We start from the raw sequence: 21,711 nt of genomic DNA on the forward strand, positions 1-21,711 counted from the left end.
CATACACCAACCAGGCATAGCATTATGACCTGTGTCCAGTGAAGCACAATGATACGGATCATCTGTCCAGCATGGCACCAAGACTGTGACCACACAGGGTATAGAAAACCCACAGAACAGTTTTTATTAAGCAAGCATGAAATGAGATGTTGGATGATAAAATTAGATCCTTTACTAACGTTATCGCTATGAAAAGCTGGGTGTTCCAGAGCAGGGGTGTCAAAATCCAGCCCTGGAGAGCTGGTGTCCTGTAATTTTTAGATATGTTCGTTTTACAACACAATGAAATCCAGTGGTTGAATTACCTCCTCAGCATAAGGTTCTACAGAGTCCAACAATGACCTCCTTGTTGGATTCAGGTGTCTTGGAGCAGAGTCACATCTGTAAATTGAGGGACACCAGTCCTCGAGGATTAGAGTTTGATATCCTTGTTACAGGCTGACAGGTGTTCAACCAGTATTCTGCATTTTAATGTATCATATTTAGTCTTAAATCTACTGATATCGTAACCTTTTTTTTTTTTTAAATTATCTTTTCTTAAAACGTCAACACCCAAACCCAAAACCATTAAGCTATCCGTACTATAAAAATAATGACGGCAGCAAAAAGCTTTCTGAAGGTCAACAGTGAGAAATGAACGTTTATTTCTTGAAAACATTTACAAAACACGAGTTGAATGGGCCACACATCTATTTAAAAGCCTCATGGTATTCATAGCAGTTACATAGAAGCACACATTAGCTGATGTTCAAAGTAATGTTTTTATTTTTTTTACCAACATGATTCTTCTGACTGAAAGTAATATATAAACAGTGATAATCAAAAATTCAAAGACAAATGGACAGAACAGTCTCTGCTCCATCCAAGAGAGGAGAGATTGTGTGCTTAGTTTGCCAGGAGGCCACTGCTATGATAAAGGTTTCCAATTTGAAGCAGCATTATGAGGGCAAGAGTGGAGATTTTTGAGATATTTCAACAACAAAAATCATCAGCAGGATTCTTGTTACATTTATGACAAAGTAACAAAAAGCAAAAAAAAAAAAAAAAAGTGTCTGACACAATGTAAAAATAATTTTTCTATCCACTTTGATTCCTGAGATTTTGATATCGGCAGTATAACAATCGCATGGAGGGGTTGATTCAGTCATGTTTTTAATCACAGCATCCCATCGCTAATCTTTGTCTTAGATTTATTGCAGGGGTCTGGTTATATTATATTGAATTTAAAGTTTTTCTTTTAATTTGCTTATTATATCGTATTTCTGTTGTTTTGAAAGGAGGATTGTCTTTGTGACCCTTCAGGATTTGTATTTCTGCCTCTAAGACATGTAAGACCCCTAGAAAACACCACACTCTCTTTTCTGTTTTGTCCCTTTTTACTTTTTTTAGTTTTCCCAGATCCATTCCCACCTTCACGTTGCATTTTGGCATCAGGGGAGACGTCCGTGGTTTTCACTAGGTTTGATTCACTCAAACTTTTATTTTCATTAACATGTTCAATGTTTTCCCTCCCTGTTGGCACGTTTCCATCGCTGTGTCTCTGTTGCTCTGACAAATTTTTCTGGCTCAGCATCAAAATACAGTCTGTCAAAGTCTCCCCACCAGTGGCTTTTGGACCATTTTGGGTGTTGGGATCCATATTTAATGGCATTTCCTGTGTCACTGGGTTGATGTTCTGCTGTGTGTCACTCTGAAGATTGTTCTGACCATCTTCATCTTGAACAGTTTTTTGGTTCCCTTCTTTCTCACCATCCAAACCTTCTGAATTTTCTCTTATTTGGCAACAGTTATCATTTTTGGGATTCACCCCTTTGCCCTCATATGATGATAAAGAACTATTTAGTCCTAATCTGTCACTGCTCTCTACTTTGTTTTCTTCTTCATCGTTTGTTTTGCTCTGTTGATGCTTATTGTGACTTCTCTCAGCTAATTCTTTAATTATCTCCTCATCTCCATATCTCTGCGCCCAATGAACTGAACTGTCATGTTTTAACACATGTTGGTTGAGTTTGGGATCATCTTCTCCTGCAGAATCCTGAACTTCAGAAATTTTATTACAACCACGATGCTCATGTTGTTCTTCCTGCAACTCAGCTCTATTTAATCCACTTTTATTAACATCTTCAATGTTTTCCCTCCCTGTTGACTCATTTTCATCGCTGTGTCTCTGTTGCTCTGACAAAGTCTCCCCACCAGTGGCTTTTGAACCGTTTTGGGTGTTGGGATCCATATTTGCTGCCATTTCCTGTGTCACTGGGTTGATGTTCTGCTGTGTGTCACTCTGAAGATTGTTCTGACCATCTTCATCTTGAACAGTTTTTTGATTCCCTTCTCTCTCACCAACCAGACCTTCTGAATTTTCTCTTATTTGGCAACATTTATCCTTTTTGGGATTCACCTCTTTCCCCTCATGAGATGACAGAGAACTATTTTGTACTAATCTGTCACTGTTCTCTACTTTGTTTTCTTCTTCATTATTTGTTTTGCTCTGTTGATGCTTATTGTGACTTCTCTCATCTGATTCTTTAATTATCTCCTCATCTCCACCTCTCTCCACACAATGATCCAAACAGACATTTTTTGACTCTTGTTGGTTGAGTTTGGGATTATCTTCTCCTGCAGAATCCTGAACTTCAGAATATTTATTACAACCACAATGCTCATGTTGTTCTTCCTGCAACTCAGCTCTATTTAATCCACTTTTATCAACAGTGGCTGAAGGCAAACTTTGGTTTTTCCCTCCAGTTTTACTACAGTGACGTTCTAGAGCTCTTATTCGCTGTGTCTGTTCATGCCCTCTTTGATCCTTCCTCTCCGTTTCCTTCAGCTCGGCACATAAAGCACCTGGACAGTTTTCACTGACATCTTGTTTGCTGTCTAAACCATGACCTTTTGTGCTTTGTTTCCCTTTTCTTTTCTTACTCTGGGCAGAATTAAGGTCCTGATTGAAATCATTCCCTGAACCATCCTGTGCCTTATATCTGCTCTGTCCGTCAAACCTTTTACTGTTGCTACATTTTGTGTTGTTTTTAATATTTCTTCCTGATGGTTTTCTAACTTCCAGACTCTCGTTGCTCGTTGACTTCAAACTGTCACCATCAGTAGTCATTTTGCTCAGATCATCTCTAGCAACCACCTCCGTCTTCATTTCTCCTTCATTCTGCGTTTCCTCTCTGACACCAAAGGAATCAGTTGCTGCCCTTTCACCTTCCCGTCTCCCTTTCGACTCGGCGTCTTTTCTGCGTGGCTCATTTGTCTTGGTGCATCCAGATGTAGATGCCCCACTGCTGTCTGGATTCAAAGGACCTGTAGCTGTTGCTAGAGGCAGAAAAACTTTGACGTTAGAAAAGTGGTCTACGGTCTTTCAGAAAACTAATCTGTGAGGACGTGAGAGATGTCTGGATTCTTACTCTTCCTGTAGAACAGCAGATAAGCGCCTGGGCTTCTATTGAGAGGGATTTGAAAGAAATCTGAATTATTTTAATGCATCTTAAACATATTTAGCCACAAAAAGAAAAAAGAGAGAAACTCACGTTTCCTTCTCCTCCAGTTGGAATAGCTGGTATTCCTGTATCAGCAGAATAAAAGTAATGAGTCAGGAATACTGTGTATAAATACTTTTTGTAAGCTGATGTGTTGGTATTTGTTAAACAAGAATACCAAAGACGTACCAATGTGACCGTGCTGTCATTGAAGGTATACCATTTGTCGTCATCCTGAGATCTAATCCTAGCGGTGTAGTGCCCACTTCTCAGCTCGCCAGAATGCTCAACAAGTGCATACAGCCGATAAGTTTGACTCTGATGAGAGGAACGGTTCAATGACTGAAATCAGCAGTGAAAAATGACTGGATTTTATTTAAAATATGCCACAAAATGTACCTCATCTTCCACAGCTGGTATCTTCAGCTTCTCTGGAATCTTCACGTGGCATTTGATCTTCACGTAATCCATGGCTTGGTAGTCAAACTTAAATCTCTTCAGCAGCAGAGTCAGAACATCTGGATGGTGATGCATGTCCAATTTCTAATGGAAACACATGAACAAAAGTAAAAAACAAAAAGCAAAACTATACCCATGGAGAAAATCAACATTAACCCTTTATTGTCAGAATTTCAAGAGCTCAAAATGAAACAAAATCCAACGCCAATAGTGCCCAATAGCTAAAAAAAATGTGTCTCTGCAATTAGTCGACCCAACGCTGCTTCAGGTTTTGTCACCCCTCCTCCTGTTAAAACATCGCCACAACTTCCAGCGTTTCAGTATAGATTTTGGGGGAACCTGACGGAGGACGCCAAGTTTGACTGGCAGACCTTCAAAGAAATCACAGGTAATTGGTTCTCAAATGCTCCAACACAAAACTTTTTACCGTGGCATCAGCTTTCTTCATGAAACCCTTATTCAGAGGCTTGAACCTTACCACATATTGTCAAATTTGTGAAAATGTTTTAATTTTATTGGAATTTTATGTGAAAGACCAACAGAAAGTGGTATATAATTGTGAAGTAGCAAGAAAATTATACATGGGTTCTTTTTTTAACAAACAAAGACTGAAAAGGGGATTGTGCAAAAGTATTCATATGCCTAATTTCTCCAGTGGTTTGATGCCACAGTTTTCATATCAACTGTTGAGGACCCATGACCTGGCTTGTTCAGTAAAATACACCTCATAGGTGCTTTTGGGCTGGCGAATCCATTGTTAAATAATGTATAAAAAAAACTAAATGTAGTGTAAGTGTTAACTTGAGTAGAATTCCCTGAGACATTTATGGCTTCTGTTATTGCTGTCGTTCTTATAAAGTGAATATTATAACATGCAGATTCTTAGGCTTAAGAGCATTCACGACCCTTTGAAGTAAATAACATCAATGGATTTAAAAAAGAGAGCGTTTATAGGTACTCACAATAGAGGAATCAGTTTTGCCACTGCACTGGCAGCAGTATAGCTGGTTCTCTCCGCAGATTTTAGATTCCTGGAAATATTTTTGGATCCCATCGCTCTGAAGAATACAATATAATTGTTTCAAGAGAGGCCCTGCTATTGAATTTTTTTTAATTAAATTAAATGAAGTAATTTTAATCTTACCACACAATAGTATTTTTTGTCACTGAGGGTTAGCGGTAAACTCCAAAATGGTGAAATCGTCCTTTTTTCTCTTTCACATTGGGAGCATTTATTCCTGACAGTCAGTTCTCCTTTAAATATCTAAAGATAAAAGACAAAAAAATATAATGTAGCTATATTAATAACAATAATAAGATCACTAATGGAAATAACAATGACCCAGACTTTTAAAACGCTATACTTTGTTATACAGTTATTCACACCCTTACCTCTGATGCTTTGGAGCTGCAGCAACTCAGGATCTTGTCAAAGCACTCTGCAGCATCTTGCTGTTCGTTCACTGGGACGTCATCAGAAACATATTTTAAGGTTACATTCTTTACTTTCACAGCTTTCTTAATTTGGTTAATTTAGGGACCTCATATGTATGGTTGACATGTTGCTACCAACTTTTTGAACTTTAAAAACAAAAACATGTCCTAATGACTAAAGGCTACTTAACCAGTGGATTTTAAGATGAAGAGCTATGAGAGCTGCTGTCCTGTTTTACCTTTCTTGATGCCCAGGTGGTTTGTGATCTCGTGAGTGGTTGCTGTTGTATTTGTTAAAGCATTAAAGATGGAGCGGAGACGATGATCAATAAATCCAGGCTCGAGTTTTGGAGAAAGTGACCTAATTAAGCACATTTTGGACGGGACATTGAAAGAAATTATTAGCTTCACTGAATGTGTGTAAATACTTATTGCATGATTGCATTTTGTATTCAAACCCTTACACTGCTTCTCTGAAGTCTTTGGTCATGTACAGCACCTGCAGCACACTGTTTAAGTAGCAGGTTGCTCCTTGGTTCTTCAGGCCATGGTACCGTTTTCCTGCTGGATGATCATAATTGGCTTTGCCTAATGAAAGATCAACAACAGGCATAATTGGACACAAACCGCTTTAAGCACAAAGTTGCTTTAAAGGCAACTATTTCCTTACCTTGTTTTCGTTTTCGTCCCATTAGCTCTGACGGGTAATTCCCCAGCTTTGCGGTGTAACGCTGCAGAAGTGTGCGGGAATTTAAAATTCTTTTTAATAATACCAAGATAACATAATTGGTATATATGTATCCTTAACTTGCAATTTATCGATGCCCGACTCTTGTTCACGCACACATCAATGTGACCCGACAGCAGAGAGAGGAGAAAAAAGTTTCTGTTTCAAATACGTCACTGTGTTGCATTCAAGACATTTGGAAAATTAGATTCTACGCTTTCATCAGGGGTTCGTTTCGATAAACGGAAAGAGCTTTTATTTTCCTACAGTGGGAAAACTGACCACCAGTACCAGTAGCAAAGAGCTAATATAAAACATAAAAATAAAAAACAAACAAACAAAAAACCACTAGGAGTACATTTGATTGAAAACATCATAGACTACTCAAACTTTTTTTAAAAAGGTTGCAATTGAGTGAGGTCATTTTAAGAAATGTGCAAAACGAGCGCGCGTTTGCATGAAAAGCACCTTTGCAGACTATTTACAAGAATGAAAAAGACATATATAACTCGTTTCACTTTGGTGGGAGTGGTCCTGGTTGCAAAGTCTAACAACCGCTGGGAGGAAAGATTTGCGCAATAACGAGACTTATTTTTTGTCGGATTAAAAGTATATTTTGGTGAACAAAATCTAACAGCCTAATTTTCATTAAGCCCCGATTTCTGAAAAATGTAGCTTTTTTGTTGCATGACATGTTTTCTTGGTTGGAGGTGGGGAAAACATATCATAATTAACATAAATAAACGCTTTAAAACATCACCAGCCTGTTTTAATCTATATAATGTAGCCTATATACTTTAGTGAGTTGAGTTACCTACATGAATGAACTCTTCAATAATATTGTGAGTTATTAAGTATGACTATATGCCTACACTGCCGCACAAACAACCCCTTTTGTGACGTGCGCTCCCGCTCACAGACAAAAGCGGCATCAGCTGCTGCTTTCATTTTACACCCACACTTGAGTCCAGGAGGAGCGCATCTATCGTCTGCGACAGGAGGCAACAGTCATGATATACCAGGTGGTTGTCACCGGCCTGGACGGCCAGAAGATAACCATCGACCTGTGCGACAACGAGAAAGACATGCAGCGAATAACCGTGCAGGAGCTGAAGACGAAAATCGCAGGGAAACTTCCAGGCAACCCAGGTAAAAGAAAGGCGCAGCATCCCTTTGCCCTGATGGTTGTTCTTCCTTAAAATCTGTTGAGTCTCCTTTATGGAGGACCAAGTCTTCCATATCTAAAAATAAATACAGAAATAAATAAATGCTCAATAAATAAATAAGAATACAATTAATTGCCACCAAATTAATAAATGTAGGTAGAAATTAAATTATACAGTGAGACATAAATGTATATATCTCTTTTAATTAGCTTATTTATTTATTTGCCTTTGTAATAATTACCTTATTTATTTATTGTGCGTTATAATCTTCAACTTTATTTATTAATTACTTATATTTTTTAAGTATTTATTTATGTGCATGTTATAATATTTTTGTCTGTTTTATTCTTCCTTTGTATTTTTTTACCCTATATATTTCTGTGATGCTATTTATTTCTGTCTCTCGTTTTTACATTTCTGCCTGTCCTTTTTACATTTCTGTATGCATTTCTGCCTCATTATGCAAATGAGGAGGGGGTGTGTCTTAAGGGCTCAACTTCTTCCCATTGGTTGGTTAGCATTTTACTGCATCGGTCAAATCTACATGGCTTTCCCCCGCACTAAAGTAATTTCAAGTAATTTCAAACTCATCAGGCAGACGTTCAGTGTCCAACCTCTTAAGGGAAGCTGCTAATAGACTGGAAGAATTAGAACACTGTACATTTGGGATTTGAATGTTTTTCTGAGGTTTCAGATTCGGCTTTTCCAGATCAATAACTATTCGGCGGATGATTTCTTCTACAAAACAGACACCTCTCTGCAACCACAGCAAGGCAGACAGTGAGCTACAACCATAGTTTCCTCAAAACGAGTCTCCCATCGCGCTGGGTGAATTACATTGGACCCTATGCAGAGCTCGCTTGATAAGAAAATACTGTAGTTGATTATAAAAGTCCCGTTGACTCCACGGAGTCATCAGGATCTAGCTCATGGTTGATCCGGTTGAGGGACTCCGATTTCGGCCAGCGTCTCTCAGCTGCTCCCTCCTCCCACACGCGGTGGTGCATTTAGGGACCGTCAAAAAACATTTGAACCAAGCACTCTTGAGAAACAAAAGTCAATAAATTCCGTATCTTGTGACCACCTATGACAAAACTAATATAAAATCAAGCCACTAAAAAACATCTGTAAGGAAAAGTCCCAATTTTTGTCTTGAAAATTGAAAATAGCTTAAAAATGAATAAAAACAAATGTGCCTTACAGATTTTATCTATTGACATCAATTTATATTAGTTTATCTTAGCTGGTCACAAGATAATACATTTATTGATTTTTATTTCTCAAGAGAGCTTGGTTCAAAAGTTTTTTGACGGTCTCTAACTGCACCACCGCGTCTGGGAGGAGGGAGCAGCTGAGAGACGCTGGCCGAAATCGGAGTCCCTCAATCGGATTAACCATGAGCTAGATCCCGTTGACTCCGTGGAGCTTGAATGTCCAATATCCAAATTCAAACCAACTTCACTGTGGTGCTGGATCATGCGTAAAGACGCAGCGTGAACCCCAAGTGTTGCAGCTGAGGGGGAAATGTTGGATCGGCTTGATGAAACTCCGCCTCCTTCACAAATTAGACCAACATGGATAGAATAATGATAATCTGTAGTGCTTTTTATTGCCAGGATGTAGCAGCTTTCCTTAAGAGGTCGGCCACTGAACGTCTGACTGCTGAGTTTGACATTACTTAACAATGCTTTAGTGCGGGGAAAAGCCATGTAGATTTGACCGATGCAGTAAAATGCTAACCAACCAATGGGAAGAAGTTGAGCCCTTAAGACACAGCCCCTCCTCATTTGCATAATGAGGCAGAAATGCATACAGAAATGTAAAAAGGACAGGCAGAAATGTAAAAAGGACAGGCAGAAATAAATAGCATCACAGAAATATATAGGGTAAAAAAATACAAAGGAAGAATAAAACAGACAAAAATATTATAACATGCACATAAATAAATACTTAAAAAATATAAGTAATTAATAAATAAAGTTGAAGATTATAAAGCACAATAAATAAATAAGGTAATTATTACAAAGGCAAATAAATAAATAAGCTAATTAAAAGAGATATATACATTTATGTCTCACTGTATAATTTAATTTCTACCTACATTTATTAATTTGGTGGCAATTAATTGTATTCTTATTTATTTATTGAGCATTTATTTATTTCTGTATTTATTTTTAGATATGGAAGACTTGGTCCTCCATACTCCTTTGTTACATCCGATTAATGATAATAATAATAAAAAAGTTGAACCTGAATACCAAAAATGCCTAACGGAACGCGTTTAGTTTCCCGGAATTAATTGGGAGGTTTTTAAAGTTTCAGTTTTGCATAAATTGGTGTGAAACGCCAATCTGATCCGGTAGGGGTAGCTGGTAAGTTTCAGTTGTTGCCAGCAGCTCCGCTCACCTGTTGCGCTTCATGGGGATTTCTCTCCCCCTGTAACCACTGTTGACGTGTTTAACACCTCTTTTGTTATTTGGGATAAAGTTCCTTACTGAATATTTTTTTTTCCTAATGTGTGTCCCAACTTCTGTGCAGGGCGGATGATGAGCGACATGAAGCTGATCTTCGGGAATAAAAGGCTGGAGGCAGATGACAAACGCCTGTTTGAATACGGAATCATGCACAAGTCCTGCATCCACATGGTGATCTCTCTCGATGGAGGACTGTCCCTCAGACCACAGAGCCACCTCGACCTTTCCTGAGTCAGCTGCTTCCATGTACAGCTACCGAGTTTGTTTGGATGTTGAATAACCGATTACTTGTAAATAATAATAATAAAGATCCTCTCATAAGTCCAGCTGTTTTCTTTGTTGTTTCATTTGGTTAATAACCAATAATAATAATAATAATAATAATAATAATAATAATAATAATAATAATAATAATAATAATAATAATAATATTTAATAATAATAATAATAATAATAATAATAATAATAATAATAATAATAATAATAATTACTACTACTACTACTACTATTATTATTATTATTATTATTATTATTATTATTATTATTATTATTATTATTATTATTATTATTATTATTGTTACTATTATTATTATTATTACTATTATTACTATAATAATAGTACAATCACTAAATATTTATGGCACTAATTTCAATTCTGCAAACAAATCACAAGTTCCCCTAATAGTAGGCTAGTGAGTCTGTATTTATGGGTAGTAAATGGTAAATAATGCTAAAAGGCTTGTACTTGTGTAGCACTTTAACTAGTCTGATAACTCTAAAGTCAGTCATTCAACAATTCACGGCCGCATTCATACCCTGACGGCATGAATGTGAAGAGGCGAGGCTGCCGTAGATTGGAGCCACCGGGCCCTCTGACCACTGCCAGCAGGTAATCTGGGTGAAGTGTCTTGCCCAAGGACACAACGACCAGAGCAACCCGACCGTTGCAGGACGAACTCCCTAACTCCTGTGTCGCTGTTGTCCTTATGACAATAATACAAAAAGCAGATTATTGCGATGCATCAGGATAAAAAACAGTAATGTATAAGCAACAAGAATAAAATGCTGATGAGTTTTGCAGGGTCCTGAGTTTATGTCTCATGTGCACAGTTTCACATATTCAGTAACTCAGGGTGGTGGAGAAGGTGTTGGTGTTGGTGGTGTAAATACATTTAAACATTAATTGTATTTAAGTGCATTCTAGGCACAAAGGAGATGGCATTTGTGGATGTAAAACTAATAAAACAAAATTTTAATCAGAACACGGCATATGCATATGTGCATGTTCTACTGTTTCATCCTCCCCACAGCGGTCACAATTTTCTGTATTATGCTTTTGTATTTTGAAAAGCTTGAAAAAAGGGGGGTTAATAACATCACAGAGGGGGTGCAGTGCCTCCTGGCACCCCCTTCTAGCTCCGCCCCTGTCAAAAACCTCAAAATGAACGCTGAATTGTGTTACTGGACTGAACTCATGAGTGTTTATGAGACTTTAGACTTTGATTGTTTCTTTTTTAATATCATTATGGAAAAGTATAAATTCTTCTTTAATAGCTTCCACGTCACGTTACCTATTGACTCCAGAACTGTGCTACCCCCTCCCCTATCTTAAATTAATATTATTTATGGGAAATTGGGGATTTTCCAATAATAACTTGCAGGTGATGACTCAAAGTCAGCCTCAGAAATGAAAATGAACCGGAATGTTTCTGCGCTGACTCGTCCCTGTGGCAGCAGCAGACCACATTAACATCCATGTCTGCTAAATATCCATAGTACCGCGGCCCCAAGGCGCACTTTTCCTCCATCAGGCGCTCCGTGGCTCTCATTGGCTCCTGTTGGTTTCGGTTAGCAATAAACCAGTGACTCCGCGCAGCAACCAGACGGAAGGGAAATCGAAACAGTTTTTAGACGCACTCGGAGCAGCGGTTCTGACGCGCTTGGTGAAGTAAAGCTAAAAAAGCCGAAAACATGAGCTCCAAACCCGAGAAGTGTTACAATCCCCGCGACCCAACTATTACCTGCGTGGACGACGAGGATGAATTTCGACTGTAAGTACTTTTGTCAGCCGCTGATTGGAGTCTAGCCGAGTCCTACCGGTTTCATCTGAGGCGGTATTCTGGGGGGTTTAGGAGATCTGAAGCTGTTGTCTGCTTGTTATAGTTGAGTGTGAAGGCTACACGTCTCCAAGAGCGCGCATGTCCTGCGGTCATGTTGTGACGCCAACTTCTCTCACCAAATACTGCGAGTACTTGTTGGAAAAGGTGGGTAATTATTAATTATTGTTTCGCATAAATGTTTACAAGATGATAGGACGAGGTTGCAGCTCGGTGTGCAGGTTATAATTTTACTCTGTGAAATGTCTCAGCCTCTAAACAGAGCAGAGGCTCCACTATACCTCTATATGCCAGTTTCTACGCTGCCCACATCTATATTGTTTAGTATGTCATAAAGACTAATCATCATCTAGCAAGACGTTGCACTATTTATTTATTTGTTTGTTTGTTTGTTTGTTTGTTTATTTGTTTATTTGAAAAATGTCTGTGACGTTCACCTGCAACCCCCCCCCCCCCCCCCTCTAGTGCCCCTACTGTTCATTTCGTTAGAACCAAAACAGCCGACACTGATTAACACCCCCCACCCCACCCCATCAATATCAAGACAAACAATCTGGATATTATTTTCTGGTTAAAAAGTACTCCTTTAATTTTTTTCTAGCAGTGTATTTGAAAACACAACAGGCAAATTTGAGCCAGAGGGATCTTGGTGAATTATTCAGCTTTATAAAACAATCTTTTTTTTCCACTTTTCAGAGCTTGTTTCAAGAGAAATTGTTTCCAAATAATATGGTGAACATAATACCAGTTCCCTCATTCTTCTTTTTGTACACAGTTGTTTACCTGCAAACTAGTTTTCCCATCCCTGCACATGTATATCCAGGATTATTTGGTCCAGATCTTAATGTGGACATTGTTAGTAAATATTTTTAATAAGGTTATTATTGATTTTACTGTTATCTTCTGTATACTACCTCTGATCTTTTTTTTTAATTTGTCACTGTTTTAATAAAGGGAGAAAGCACTTTTGTGTGCGGCCAGTTTGGCTGTAACGTCGAGTGGCCCTATGAGGAGGTCCGTAAAATGGCTCTCCTGACCGCTGAAGAAAAGGAACGCTTTGAGAAAAGCATGGCTGTCAATGCCTTCAAGTCATACTTTGACTCCAAAATAGTAAGAAGCACATTACTGTCCAACATGCTAAAAAAAATTTTAGTCCTTAAAATTGTAATTTGCATGCATTAAAAAAAGTTATGATTAACTTTGTCCTTCATTGTCCAAATAGTGTCCTGGATGCAAATACTCTGTGACAAGGAAAGTCGAGTCCAACCTGAGCGTCCGGTGCCAGATATGTACAGCTGCCAAAGGACGCACCTATGAATTCTGCTGGCAGTGTTTGAGGGAATGGAAAGGTCCACAGCCACGGATGGATCGCTGCGACAACGATGGCTGCTGTAACGATGCCCTGAAAACCCTGAGCAACTGTCCATATGCTAACTTTGAGAACGTTAAAAATGTCACTCAGTGTCCCTCCATCAGAGCCTGTCCCACCTGTGGTTTACTGGTGGAGCACACAGGGAAACAATGCAAAAACATCACATGTCGCCAGTGTAAGGTGGAGTTTTGTTTTGTGTGCCTAAGGATCACAACTGAATGCAGAAAACTACCGAACCATGATTACTACGGACCGTGCTTTAGTGGTGTTGCACCCAGACAGACCTCCATTCCTGTATGGCAGCGGGACAAATAAGATCAAAGCACAGCAAAACTCTTCTCTTTTTTTGCCTTTGCATACATTTAGTTCCCTTTTTAATTATTGTGAATTTTGTTTCACGTGGAATTTCTACAAAGAAACATGACTCTAAGTCTTTTTGGAAGTAGCTCAAAAACCAGTCTTTGCAGTTGCTGATAACATGACAAGTATGGTTTAAGCGTAAAGAGTAAAGTGGAGCTTATATCCTTTTTTTATAACTACATTAATTGCTATTCTGTGTCATCCTGTCCTCCTTTTACATGTTTTAGTTAATTGCAACTTGTAAGTAAAAAAAAAAAAAAATTATTTGGATGTAACCATGTGGTCATGTTGTTCCTAATGGGTGAGATAGTTCAAATGTTCAAATGTCATTTTCATCAAATAAGGTTTTGCTGGTCTGTTTGGAAACAATATAATCAATAAAACTTTTGTTTTCCAAAAAAAGATCTTTGGTGTTCGCTTGTGTCCCCCCCCAAAAAAAATAAAATAAAATAAATAAAAATAGATAAACATGTTTGAATCACTATTTAAAATTTTCAAACTTTATGAATATTATCGCTTTAGCTGTCATAGGTTTAGGCATAATGTTGTTTTTCTTTAGGTTTGTTTAACTTAGTGAACTATGAGTACAATATAAAAACTACTAAAATAAAAATGAATTAAAGAATTGAGAAAATGTTAATGTGTTGTATGGATGTGTGAAGAAGGTGAAAGCGAGTGTTATAATGAAAAGAAGAGTGAGCTGTTAGATTGAAGATCTAACCCTGATATACTTCATCCAGCAGCAAATTAATAATAAGGTAAATGCCCAGTGACAAGAGGGCCAGCATGGGGTGGTATACCATAAAGTTATCTCTCCGCATATTTTCACTGGCAATATACCTGTACAAGCTGGTTAAAACTAAATCAGAGCAGACATGTTTGAGGAATTATGAACAAAATCCAAATTTAGAATTCAGAAGAATATAGGATGATATAGACATTTACACTTTTAAACTTTGTGCTCTGGGGTATTTACAGGAACTCATGCAAATAGTGTGTTTCTCTGTATGCCTACACCCATTTCCCTTGTTTATTGTGTTCAGCCTATATCAGATAATCTATACTTGTAGCCTGTTAACGTATTTTTTTATTTCAGCTGAGATCATTAGAATAACAGTCTGAAAATATTAAATTTGATCTGCATGACACGCTAAAGAAAGATTTATAGCTGTTCCTCCAAGTGTGTGCTTTAACCATTTTGGGAGCATTTGCTCTTTTATATTTTGAAAAGCATTTATTCATTCGCCTACTTTCAAACTCGTGTGCTTTTGTAGTTTCGTTTTATCACGTTTCGTTGTGTCGTTAAACTGTTTCGTTGGAAGTCCACAGTCTAAGCCAGAGATTTGATTTTCCGACGAACCGTGAACGCAACACATTTGCCACCGACCGTAATTGAAAGAGAAAGCATATACCGCTAGCTGAGCCTCTCTGGAGGCAGGAACCTGTTTCTGAGTGACTGAGAACCGAGCTTGCTGCTTTTTTTTGCCGGTACAGTTCAGCGGGGAAAGATCTGCAAGCAGTTTATGGAGGAGAACTGGATCAAGGGATGCACCATGAGCGGGCAATTGGACAACTTCAACATGTTTGGGAGCAACAAGAACATCCAAGGTAGTTTTTATGGAGAAACAATCTTGATTTTGTTTATTATTACTATTGTTATTATTATTTAGATATTGGTAATTAGCTGCTCTAACAACTGGTAAAAACAAACAAACAAACAAATAGCCAATTGATTTTTTTTTTTTTTTTTTTTTTTTTTTTAGAAAAAAGAGAATACTGAATTAAGCATGCATGCACCGTTTTGGCATTTTAAGTCCAAAATGGGAAAGAACAAATTTAAACGTAATTTATATTTAGCATAAACTTGTTTTATAAATGTACAGCACAATATCAACCACCGAGTAGAGAAGACCGAAATTAGTCCTAGTTTTCATCATTGCTGCACAGTCACCTCATCATTAGTGACGATGGGAGGCGCTGTTTCTTCCGTAGACTTCAGAGGCTGTGTGTGCTGGTATTTATTCACCAGAATAAAGTATATTTATTAACAATGACATCTAAATTAAACACATCTAAAATTTTAATAACATAATTATAAAATAATTTTGAGCCTTTCAGAAATGAATGAATCATATAATTGAGGGGGTTGACTTGACAGGGTTGAAGCATGGTAGCTGTCACTAGAGGGGCTGTTTATCAGTTTCTCTTTGCAAGTGTTTTTATGTTTTGTCTTATCTGGACACCTTCCTATTTGACAAAAATCTCATGTTTATTGCTTCAAGCCCTTATTTCTAAGAGATCGGACCCTGGTGATGTAATCCAGGTGTAAAGTCATATATGAAGCTAAAGTTTCTCAATTCAGGTGTATTTAATGTCAAATACAGTATTTCTGTAATTGATAACACAAGTTAATGACAGGCTTTCCTTTCATGTTGTACAGGAATACATGACTAGTGCTCGCTGGAATCTCTCCGGCTTTAGCTGCTGCTTTTGTATATCAGTGACATTTTCCTATAACTTGAAGGAGTGACTCAACTCTTACTGCTGAACCTGTATTACATCAATTATTTGCATTATTATTATCCATTCATCCATCATCTGTACTTGGTACCTATCTAACCACTCGCTTTTGTTTTTAATTACTGGTTTCTAACAATACAATGCATTTATCAAATCATTCACAGACTGTATTTACCATGTTTCTGCTCATAACATCCACCGCTGAATCATCTCTTGCAGCCAGAGAGTATCATGGCTTGAGGAATCAGGGGTCGACGTGCTACCTGAACAGTGTGCTGCAGGTGCTGTTCATGACGGAAGACTTCAGAGAGGCAGTGGGCAGGTCTGAGAAAAACGCCCGTCGTCAGAGCTTTCTTCCTGAGAAACAAAGCTTACAATAATGTGTACTGGCGTTATAATCTCTGACAGCCCTTCTTTGAACAGGTGTCCGACTGGCCGTGATGACCGGATCGATCGTCAACTGGATGACTTGTTTGAAACCTTAAAGGAAAGAACAGGAGAAACCAACAGAGTTACTCGGAAGCTGGGAATTGATAAAGGTACAGTGATAAAAAGAGTGACAAATGTTGCCTTTGAGACCCCTCTGTTGAGTTGTTCAAGCTTTTTAAGCTATATTGGGGTAATTCAGACTGAGACAAAGTATCCTCAGCTGTAATCAGTCATGATAAGAAGAGAGCACACCCCAATTCCAACTTATTGCCCAAGGACCTTAGTGTTTTCATGCGAGATCACCCTAGAAGTAAAAGTAGCTGTACTATGAGGTGCAAATGTTGAAACGAGTGTTGATCAGTCAGAAAAGAATAACAGCAATGGTATGTCCTGTCATTGTTTTAGGCACAAACAGCATAACACTGTATGAGTTATTTAATAAAATTATAAATGTGCTATTCTCCTTTATCGTGTGCAACAAGTCAATGAACAGCGAGATGCGGCCGAGTACTTGGAGAAGATTTTAACTATGACCAGTGATGAGGCGTCAAAGGTAAAATACTCATGATATTCACCTAGTAATCGCTATGGCGACATAAACAGGAAATACAGCCGAAATGACCGTAGCGGGATTTTTCTTTTCCACATTAAATTGGATTTGCAGATATTCGAGGGGCTTCTGGTAAACAAGACCGTTTGTTTGGGCTGTGACCATGAAAGTGATGAAGAAAAGTCATTCTGGAATCTTCCTCTTCCTCTGAGGTCTTCCTCGGAGGAAAACTACAGTGTGGTGAGTATGACACGGAAGAAATAGACGCGTAAACCAATAACATTAATGGAAGCTGGAAGAGGCTTTTTGATGGAGCTGGGCAGAAAAAAGTGACTCCACACCTTTTTCAGGTGGAAGCCATTCAGGAGTTTTTCAAAGACTCGCATTGCACCGAAGACAACCAGCTGTACTGTGAGACGTGTGAAGAAAAACAGGACGCTACTATTGTAAGTAACACCAAACCACTGTCTGTGCTTGAGTGAACAAACCTCAGTCACTGGTCCAGTTTTTGAAAAATAGCAAAAAACAACAACAACTAAAAAAACCCACAAGAGATACAACAAGACCTCTGCTTTGCTCCTAGAAATGTGTGGTCAACCATCACCCAGAGGTGCTGATGTTGCTGCTTAAGAGGTTTGAGTTCAACTACTATCAAATGTCTTACGTGAAAAACGCCCGTGTGGTGGATGTTCCCCGCACTGTGCAGATACCCGAGGTACATTTGAGGATATTTACATTTTTCACTGCAAAAACCGCACCGTTTTCATTCTTAACTTGTAATGTGTATATATATCTGGGTGTGTTTTGTCGATCAGAATCAGGCGTATGAACTCTACGCATTTGTCGAACATTTTGGCACTCTGAACAGTGGACATTACACAGCAACTATCATGTCCCAGGACGACGACAGGTGGTATAACTTCAATGACTCCAGTGTCAGCGAGGTAAACATTTGCTTCTTTTTCTGTGCCATTAAGGACAGATTTCTGTTTCTTAAACAGCCAGCTCTTCTTTGTGTTAAACAAATAATAAAAACAGGCATATCCCCAGTATAATGTGACACTTACTGTAAATTTACCTATTAAATACCTTCTTTTGCAGCTACATTACCATCCATTTCAGAGAAACATGATTAAAAGGTAGGCTGTGGTCTTGTTCGTTCTTCTGTGTTCTTTTTTTTTTTTACCAACTTTTCATGACTTTGCTCACACAAGTTTTTAATTCTTCTCGCTAGATCCCAGAGCGCCTATCTTCTGTTTTACAGAAAGAAAGGTAAGACCCCAAACAACCTCTTGCTTCCTGCCGACGTGCAGCGGGAACAACTGCATAGGCTTTACGGAGACCTTTTTACAATCGCTGTTTGACTGATTGCAGGGTCTAAGGAACCAGACAACAGGAAGGTGTCCCACAAAGGAGGTCTCCTGCCAAACAGCAATGAAAACAAAGTCTGTTCTCCAAATGCCTACGAAAGCGATGAAGATGCTCTAGAAAATAATAAAATGACAGGAATAAACATGCCCAATGCCTTTCTTACAGAGGGATCATCTGACTTATCGAAAACAAGGCTTAATAACGGAGTTGACGCTAACGAACGACAATCACACCGTGGCCTCCCCTGTAACCAGGACGATGGCGAGTTCCGACAGCAAACTAAAAATGCGTCCAAAAAGCCTTTGGATGATGAGGACAGAGTGGAAAGCCAAGGTGAGCCTGATGTTCAGGTTAATACTAGAAAAGATGAAGACAATCCTCCTAAACGAAGAAAAACGAATGAGAATGCTGACAAGAGTGTTCAGGCAGGACTTAGCGGTAGGAAATCCGGTGAAATGGTTGAAGGAAACAGGGAGAAGACTGTACGAGAGGCTGAGACGTCAGGCGGTGATAAACCTGAGCAGGAAAAGCAGGAGCAAAGGGAGAGTCATGCTAAACAGGGCAAATACCAGACGAATAATCAGGCGGAAAGTGGCTCTGCAAAGCAAATTAATCCTGAGCTGAAGGGATACGTGAACGCAGATGTTCGCGGAGAGAGAAACAAACAGGTGAATAATCGCCCAGGGAAGGAAGGAAGAGGCGATGTTAAACCCAATCAGCAGGAGGTGGTAGCCAGGCAGGACCCGAAAAGTTCAAGTGATGTTCCGCAAGAAAAGAAGCGAGCTAATAAACAAGAGCATGACAGTGTGAAAAAAACAGATGGTAAGGCAGATGAAAGTGGTAAGATTACGAGGGCAACATCTTCATTGCCAGGGCAATCAGACCAATTAGACGAGAAAAAGGTTGTTCAGAGTATTAAAGAAAAACCCAAAAGCAGATTTTCTTGGCGCAATCCTTTTAAAAAGGATAAATCAAAGAAGAGGCAACCCAATGTAGTCAGTCCAAGTGGAGAAGCAGAGAACATTGAGCCGAACGGTGATTCAAGTCCCAAAAAGGAGACTGATGCAACCATCCATGATTTTCACAACAAAAAGGGTAAAGCTGAGAAAAAAGGAAGGCGACATGAGGAAAATACCACTAAAAAAGGAAAAAAGAAATCCTCTCTCAACTGTTTTAGGTAAATGAAGGATGAAGTAAAGCATTCGCACCAAGCAAAGAATACAGCTAAATACTTGAAAGACCGTGATTGTGATGAACTGCAAGATAGTTTTCTATTACTGGTTAGAGATGATAAAACATAATCACCAAAGACTGAAGTGATTATAATCTGCTTCCCACCGTGTTTCCGCCTGCATTTAGAAAACTGAACATCTACATTTTGCCTGGAACTGTGAATCACTTTCAATTTTAACACATTTAGTTGCTTCAGTGTGTACGTTGTTAATCATTTTTGTTCAGCTGGGATCAGGATGTTTAACGAAGAATTGTTTTTTAATTTAATAAATTGTTTGCAGTTTTTTTGGATCTGGGTGTGAGTGTTTAAATCTTGCTTCACTTTTCAAATGTTTCAAACTTTACTGTCCAGATAATCACATCTTTGTCATACATTTTGTGTTTACCACATTTTTTCCCTTTGTCGCATTTGCAAAATTATTTTATTTTGTTGTAAAAAAGGCACCAAAATTAGGTTAGAAAAAAAGCCCTATTTTGTGGAGAATGATTGTTTTGGTTGATATGTGAAACACAGAAAGCATACAGAACTATATAATATAATATAGTTGTCTATTTTTTTTTAAAGAGATAAAAGATAAAATACCTTATTGTCATTATACATGTGAAACAAACATTGTTAGCAACCACTGCACACAAAATAAAGGGAATAATTCCAAAACAACTTCTAAAGCATGTTTTTTCTTTAATCATTTTAGTTATAAATATGTTTAATTTACAAGCTACACTCTGTGGCTCTTAATATTTTGACCAATGGACTGAATGGTGATAATAATAATAATAATAATAATAATAATAATAATAATAATAATAATAATAATAATAATAATAATAACAACAACAACAATAACAACAACAACAACAACAACAATAATAATAATAATAATAATAATAATAATAATAATAATAATAATAATAATAATAATAATAATAACCTTTTAAAGATCCCTTCATGATTTGAAGGACTATTTTTCATATGTTTTACCTTCTAGGGTAAAGTGCTACCGAGAGTATAAGCTGTTTCCACAGCTCACTCCTAAATGTAACCATAGACTACAGTTAAATAGTTAAGTTTTTATTTTTATTCTTTACATATTTTATGTTAACTGTAGCGTGCCGAACTGTAATATGTGTTTCTCCTTTAAATTTGGTCTAAGTATTACAGAAACAGAGGTAAATGTAAAAATCCTGGCTGTAACCGGGTCAAATGAAATATTCATTTATCTTAAAATATCTGACATATATTGACATAAATGCATATTTGACTGTATAAACAACTAAATTGAAGGTTTAAGTAAAATAAATAAATAAAAACAATGGTCTTGATTTTCTGTCTTTTATTTTATCATCAGCTTGAAAGTAACTTTTGAAAATTAATCTTTTCATAGGAGACAATTTTTTTTGTATTGGTTTGATTTAATATTTATTTTTAAATATCTTGCTTTCTGTAGCTGTAAACAGAACAATAATTATTAACAGAAATAAAAGCTTGAAAACATCAGACTGTGTAATTATGATGTGTTTTTTTGTTGTGAGTTGAGTTATTAAATTAAATTTGCTTTTCAATAATAATCTTACAGTTGTAAAGGTTTGTTGCTTGTTGCCCAGGATGGAAACTTTTAATCGCCGTATTTAAAAAAAAAAATCTAATATTAGAGGCCCAAGGTTAAAGTTTAAAGTTATTGTTATTGATCAAATTAACCATTTAAGCTCAAATCTAAACATACTCCCCACTAATATTTAGTGAAATGTCCATTGTACTTGACCCACACATCAAACCTTTGGGATTTTTCTGGGAGATTTTCTGACCACTCTGCTAATCCTAAATGTTATAAGGTATTTAAATGTGTTGGGTTGTGGTTTAATACAGTGGACTTTTAAGCCAAGTCCACAGATTTTAAATAACCTTAAGCACAGGGTGTTGGAAAGGCCATTTCAGAAGCCCAATGCTGGCCTTCTTGTTTGGATCGAAACCAGTCTTGATGGTTAGTTACTTAAGGATGTTGTCATGTTGGAACTG

The 21,711-nt window shown here is 37.7% G+C and overlaps 3 protein-coding genes across 3 annotated transcripts; 2 read left to right on the forward strand and 1 right to left on the reverse strand.

Moving 5' to 3' along the window:
• Nucleotides 1–620: 620 nt before the first annotated feature.
• On the reverse strand, nucleotides 621–16,316 carry LOC105916813 (probable ubiquitin carboxyl-terminal hydrolase creB). Its single transcript, XM_036146358.1, has 13 exons — nucleotides 16,287–16,316; nucleotides 6,046–6,106; nucleotides 5,840–5,963; nucleotides 5,615–5,736; nucleotides 5,334–5,404; nucleotides 5,086–5,205; nucleotides 4,904–4,999; nucleotides 3,882–4,025; nucleotides 3,672–3,800; nucleotides 3,534–3,568; nucleotides 3,411–3,445; nucleotides 2,122–3,318; nucleotides 621–1,494 (listed from the first exon to the last, which is right to left on the reverse strand). The coding sequence occupies exons 1-13, from the start codon at nucleotides 16,299–16,301 to the stop codon at nucleotides 1,250–1,252; spliced, it is 2,394 nt and encodes a 797-aa protein (XP_036002251.1). The 5' UTR covers nucleotides 16,302–16,316; the 3' UTR covers nucleotides 621–1,249.
• Nucleotides 11,616–13,993, forward strand: LOC105916832 (E3 ubiquitin-protein ligase ARIH2). Its single transcript, XM_012851459.3, has 4 exons — nucleotides 11,616–11,793; nucleotides 11,906–12,006; nucleotides 12,814–12,969; nucleotides 13,082–13,993. The coding sequence occupies exons 1-4, from the start codon at nucleotides 11,781–11,783 to the stop codon at nucleotides 13,544–13,546; spliced, it is 735 nt and encodes a 244-aa protein (XP_012706913.2). The 5' UTR covers nucleotides 11,616–11,780; the 3' UTR covers nucleotides 13,547–13,993.
• LOC105916833 (ubiquitin carboxyl-terminal hydrolase 25) lies at nucleotides 14,982–20,355 on the forward strand. The gene is made up of 11 exons (XM_012851461.3): nucleotides 14,982–15,199; nucleotides 16,331–16,433; nucleotides 16,535–16,650; nucleotides 17,023–17,093; nucleotides 17,205–17,330; nucleotides 17,441–17,536; nucleotides 17,674–17,805; nucleotides 17,906–18,034; nucleotides 18,192–18,229; nucleotides 18,325–18,362; nucleotides 18,465–20,355. Exons 1-11 carry the CDS (start codon nucleotides 15,115–15,117, stop codon nucleotides 19,640–19,642), a joined length of 2,112 nt encoding a protein of 703 aa, XP_012706915.2. The 5' UTR covers nucleotides 14,982–15,114; the 3' UTR covers nucleotides 19,643–20,355.
• The last annotated feature ends 1,356 nt before the right edge of the window (nucleotides 20,356–21,711 follow it).

The sequence above is a fragment of the Fundulus heteroclitus genome, chromosome 14 (assembly GCF_011125445.2).
Source record: "Fundulus heteroclitus isolate FHET01 chromosome 14, MU-UCD_Fhet_4.1, whole genome shotgun sequence".
Taxonomy (NCBI): domain Eukaryota; kingdom Metazoa; phylum Chordata; class Actinopteri; order Cyprinodontiformes; family Fundulidae; genus Fundulus; species Fundulus heteroclitus.

Bases quoted from the DNA above. Each gene is read 5' to 3' on its own strand.
- LOC105916832 (XM_012851459.3), top strand. The intron at 12,007-12,813 runs GTGGGTAATTAT...GTTTTAATAAAG, and splicing joins GCGAGTACTTGTTGGAAAAG to GGAGAAAGCACTTTTGTGTG. The intron at 12,970-13,081 runs GTAAGAAGCACA...TTGTCCAAATAG, and splicing joins CATACTTTGACTCCAAAATA to TGTCCTGGATGCAAATACTC.
- LOC105916833 (XM_012851461.3), top strand. From the start codon at position 15,115: ATGGAGGAGAACTGGATCAAGGGATGCACCATGAGCGGGCAATTGGAC. The intron at 18,035-18,191 runs GTAAACATTTGC...CTTCTTTTGCAG, and splicing joins ATGACTCCAGTGTCAGCGAG to CTACATTACCATCCATTTCA. The intron at 18,230-18,324 runs GTAGGCTGTGGT...TCTTCTCGCTAG, and splicing joins CAGAGAAACATGATTAAAAG to ATCCCAGAGCGCCTATCTTC.
- LOC105916813 (XM_036146358.1), bottom strand. The intron at 5,405-5,614 runs GTAAAACAGGAC...ATGACGTCCCAG, and splicing joins CCACCTGGGCATCAAGAAAG to TGAACGAACAGCAAGATGCT. The intron at 3,801-3,881 runs GTACATTTTGTG...TCCTCTCATCAG, and splicing joins TACCAGCTGTGGAAGATGAG to AGTCAAACTTATCGGCTGTA.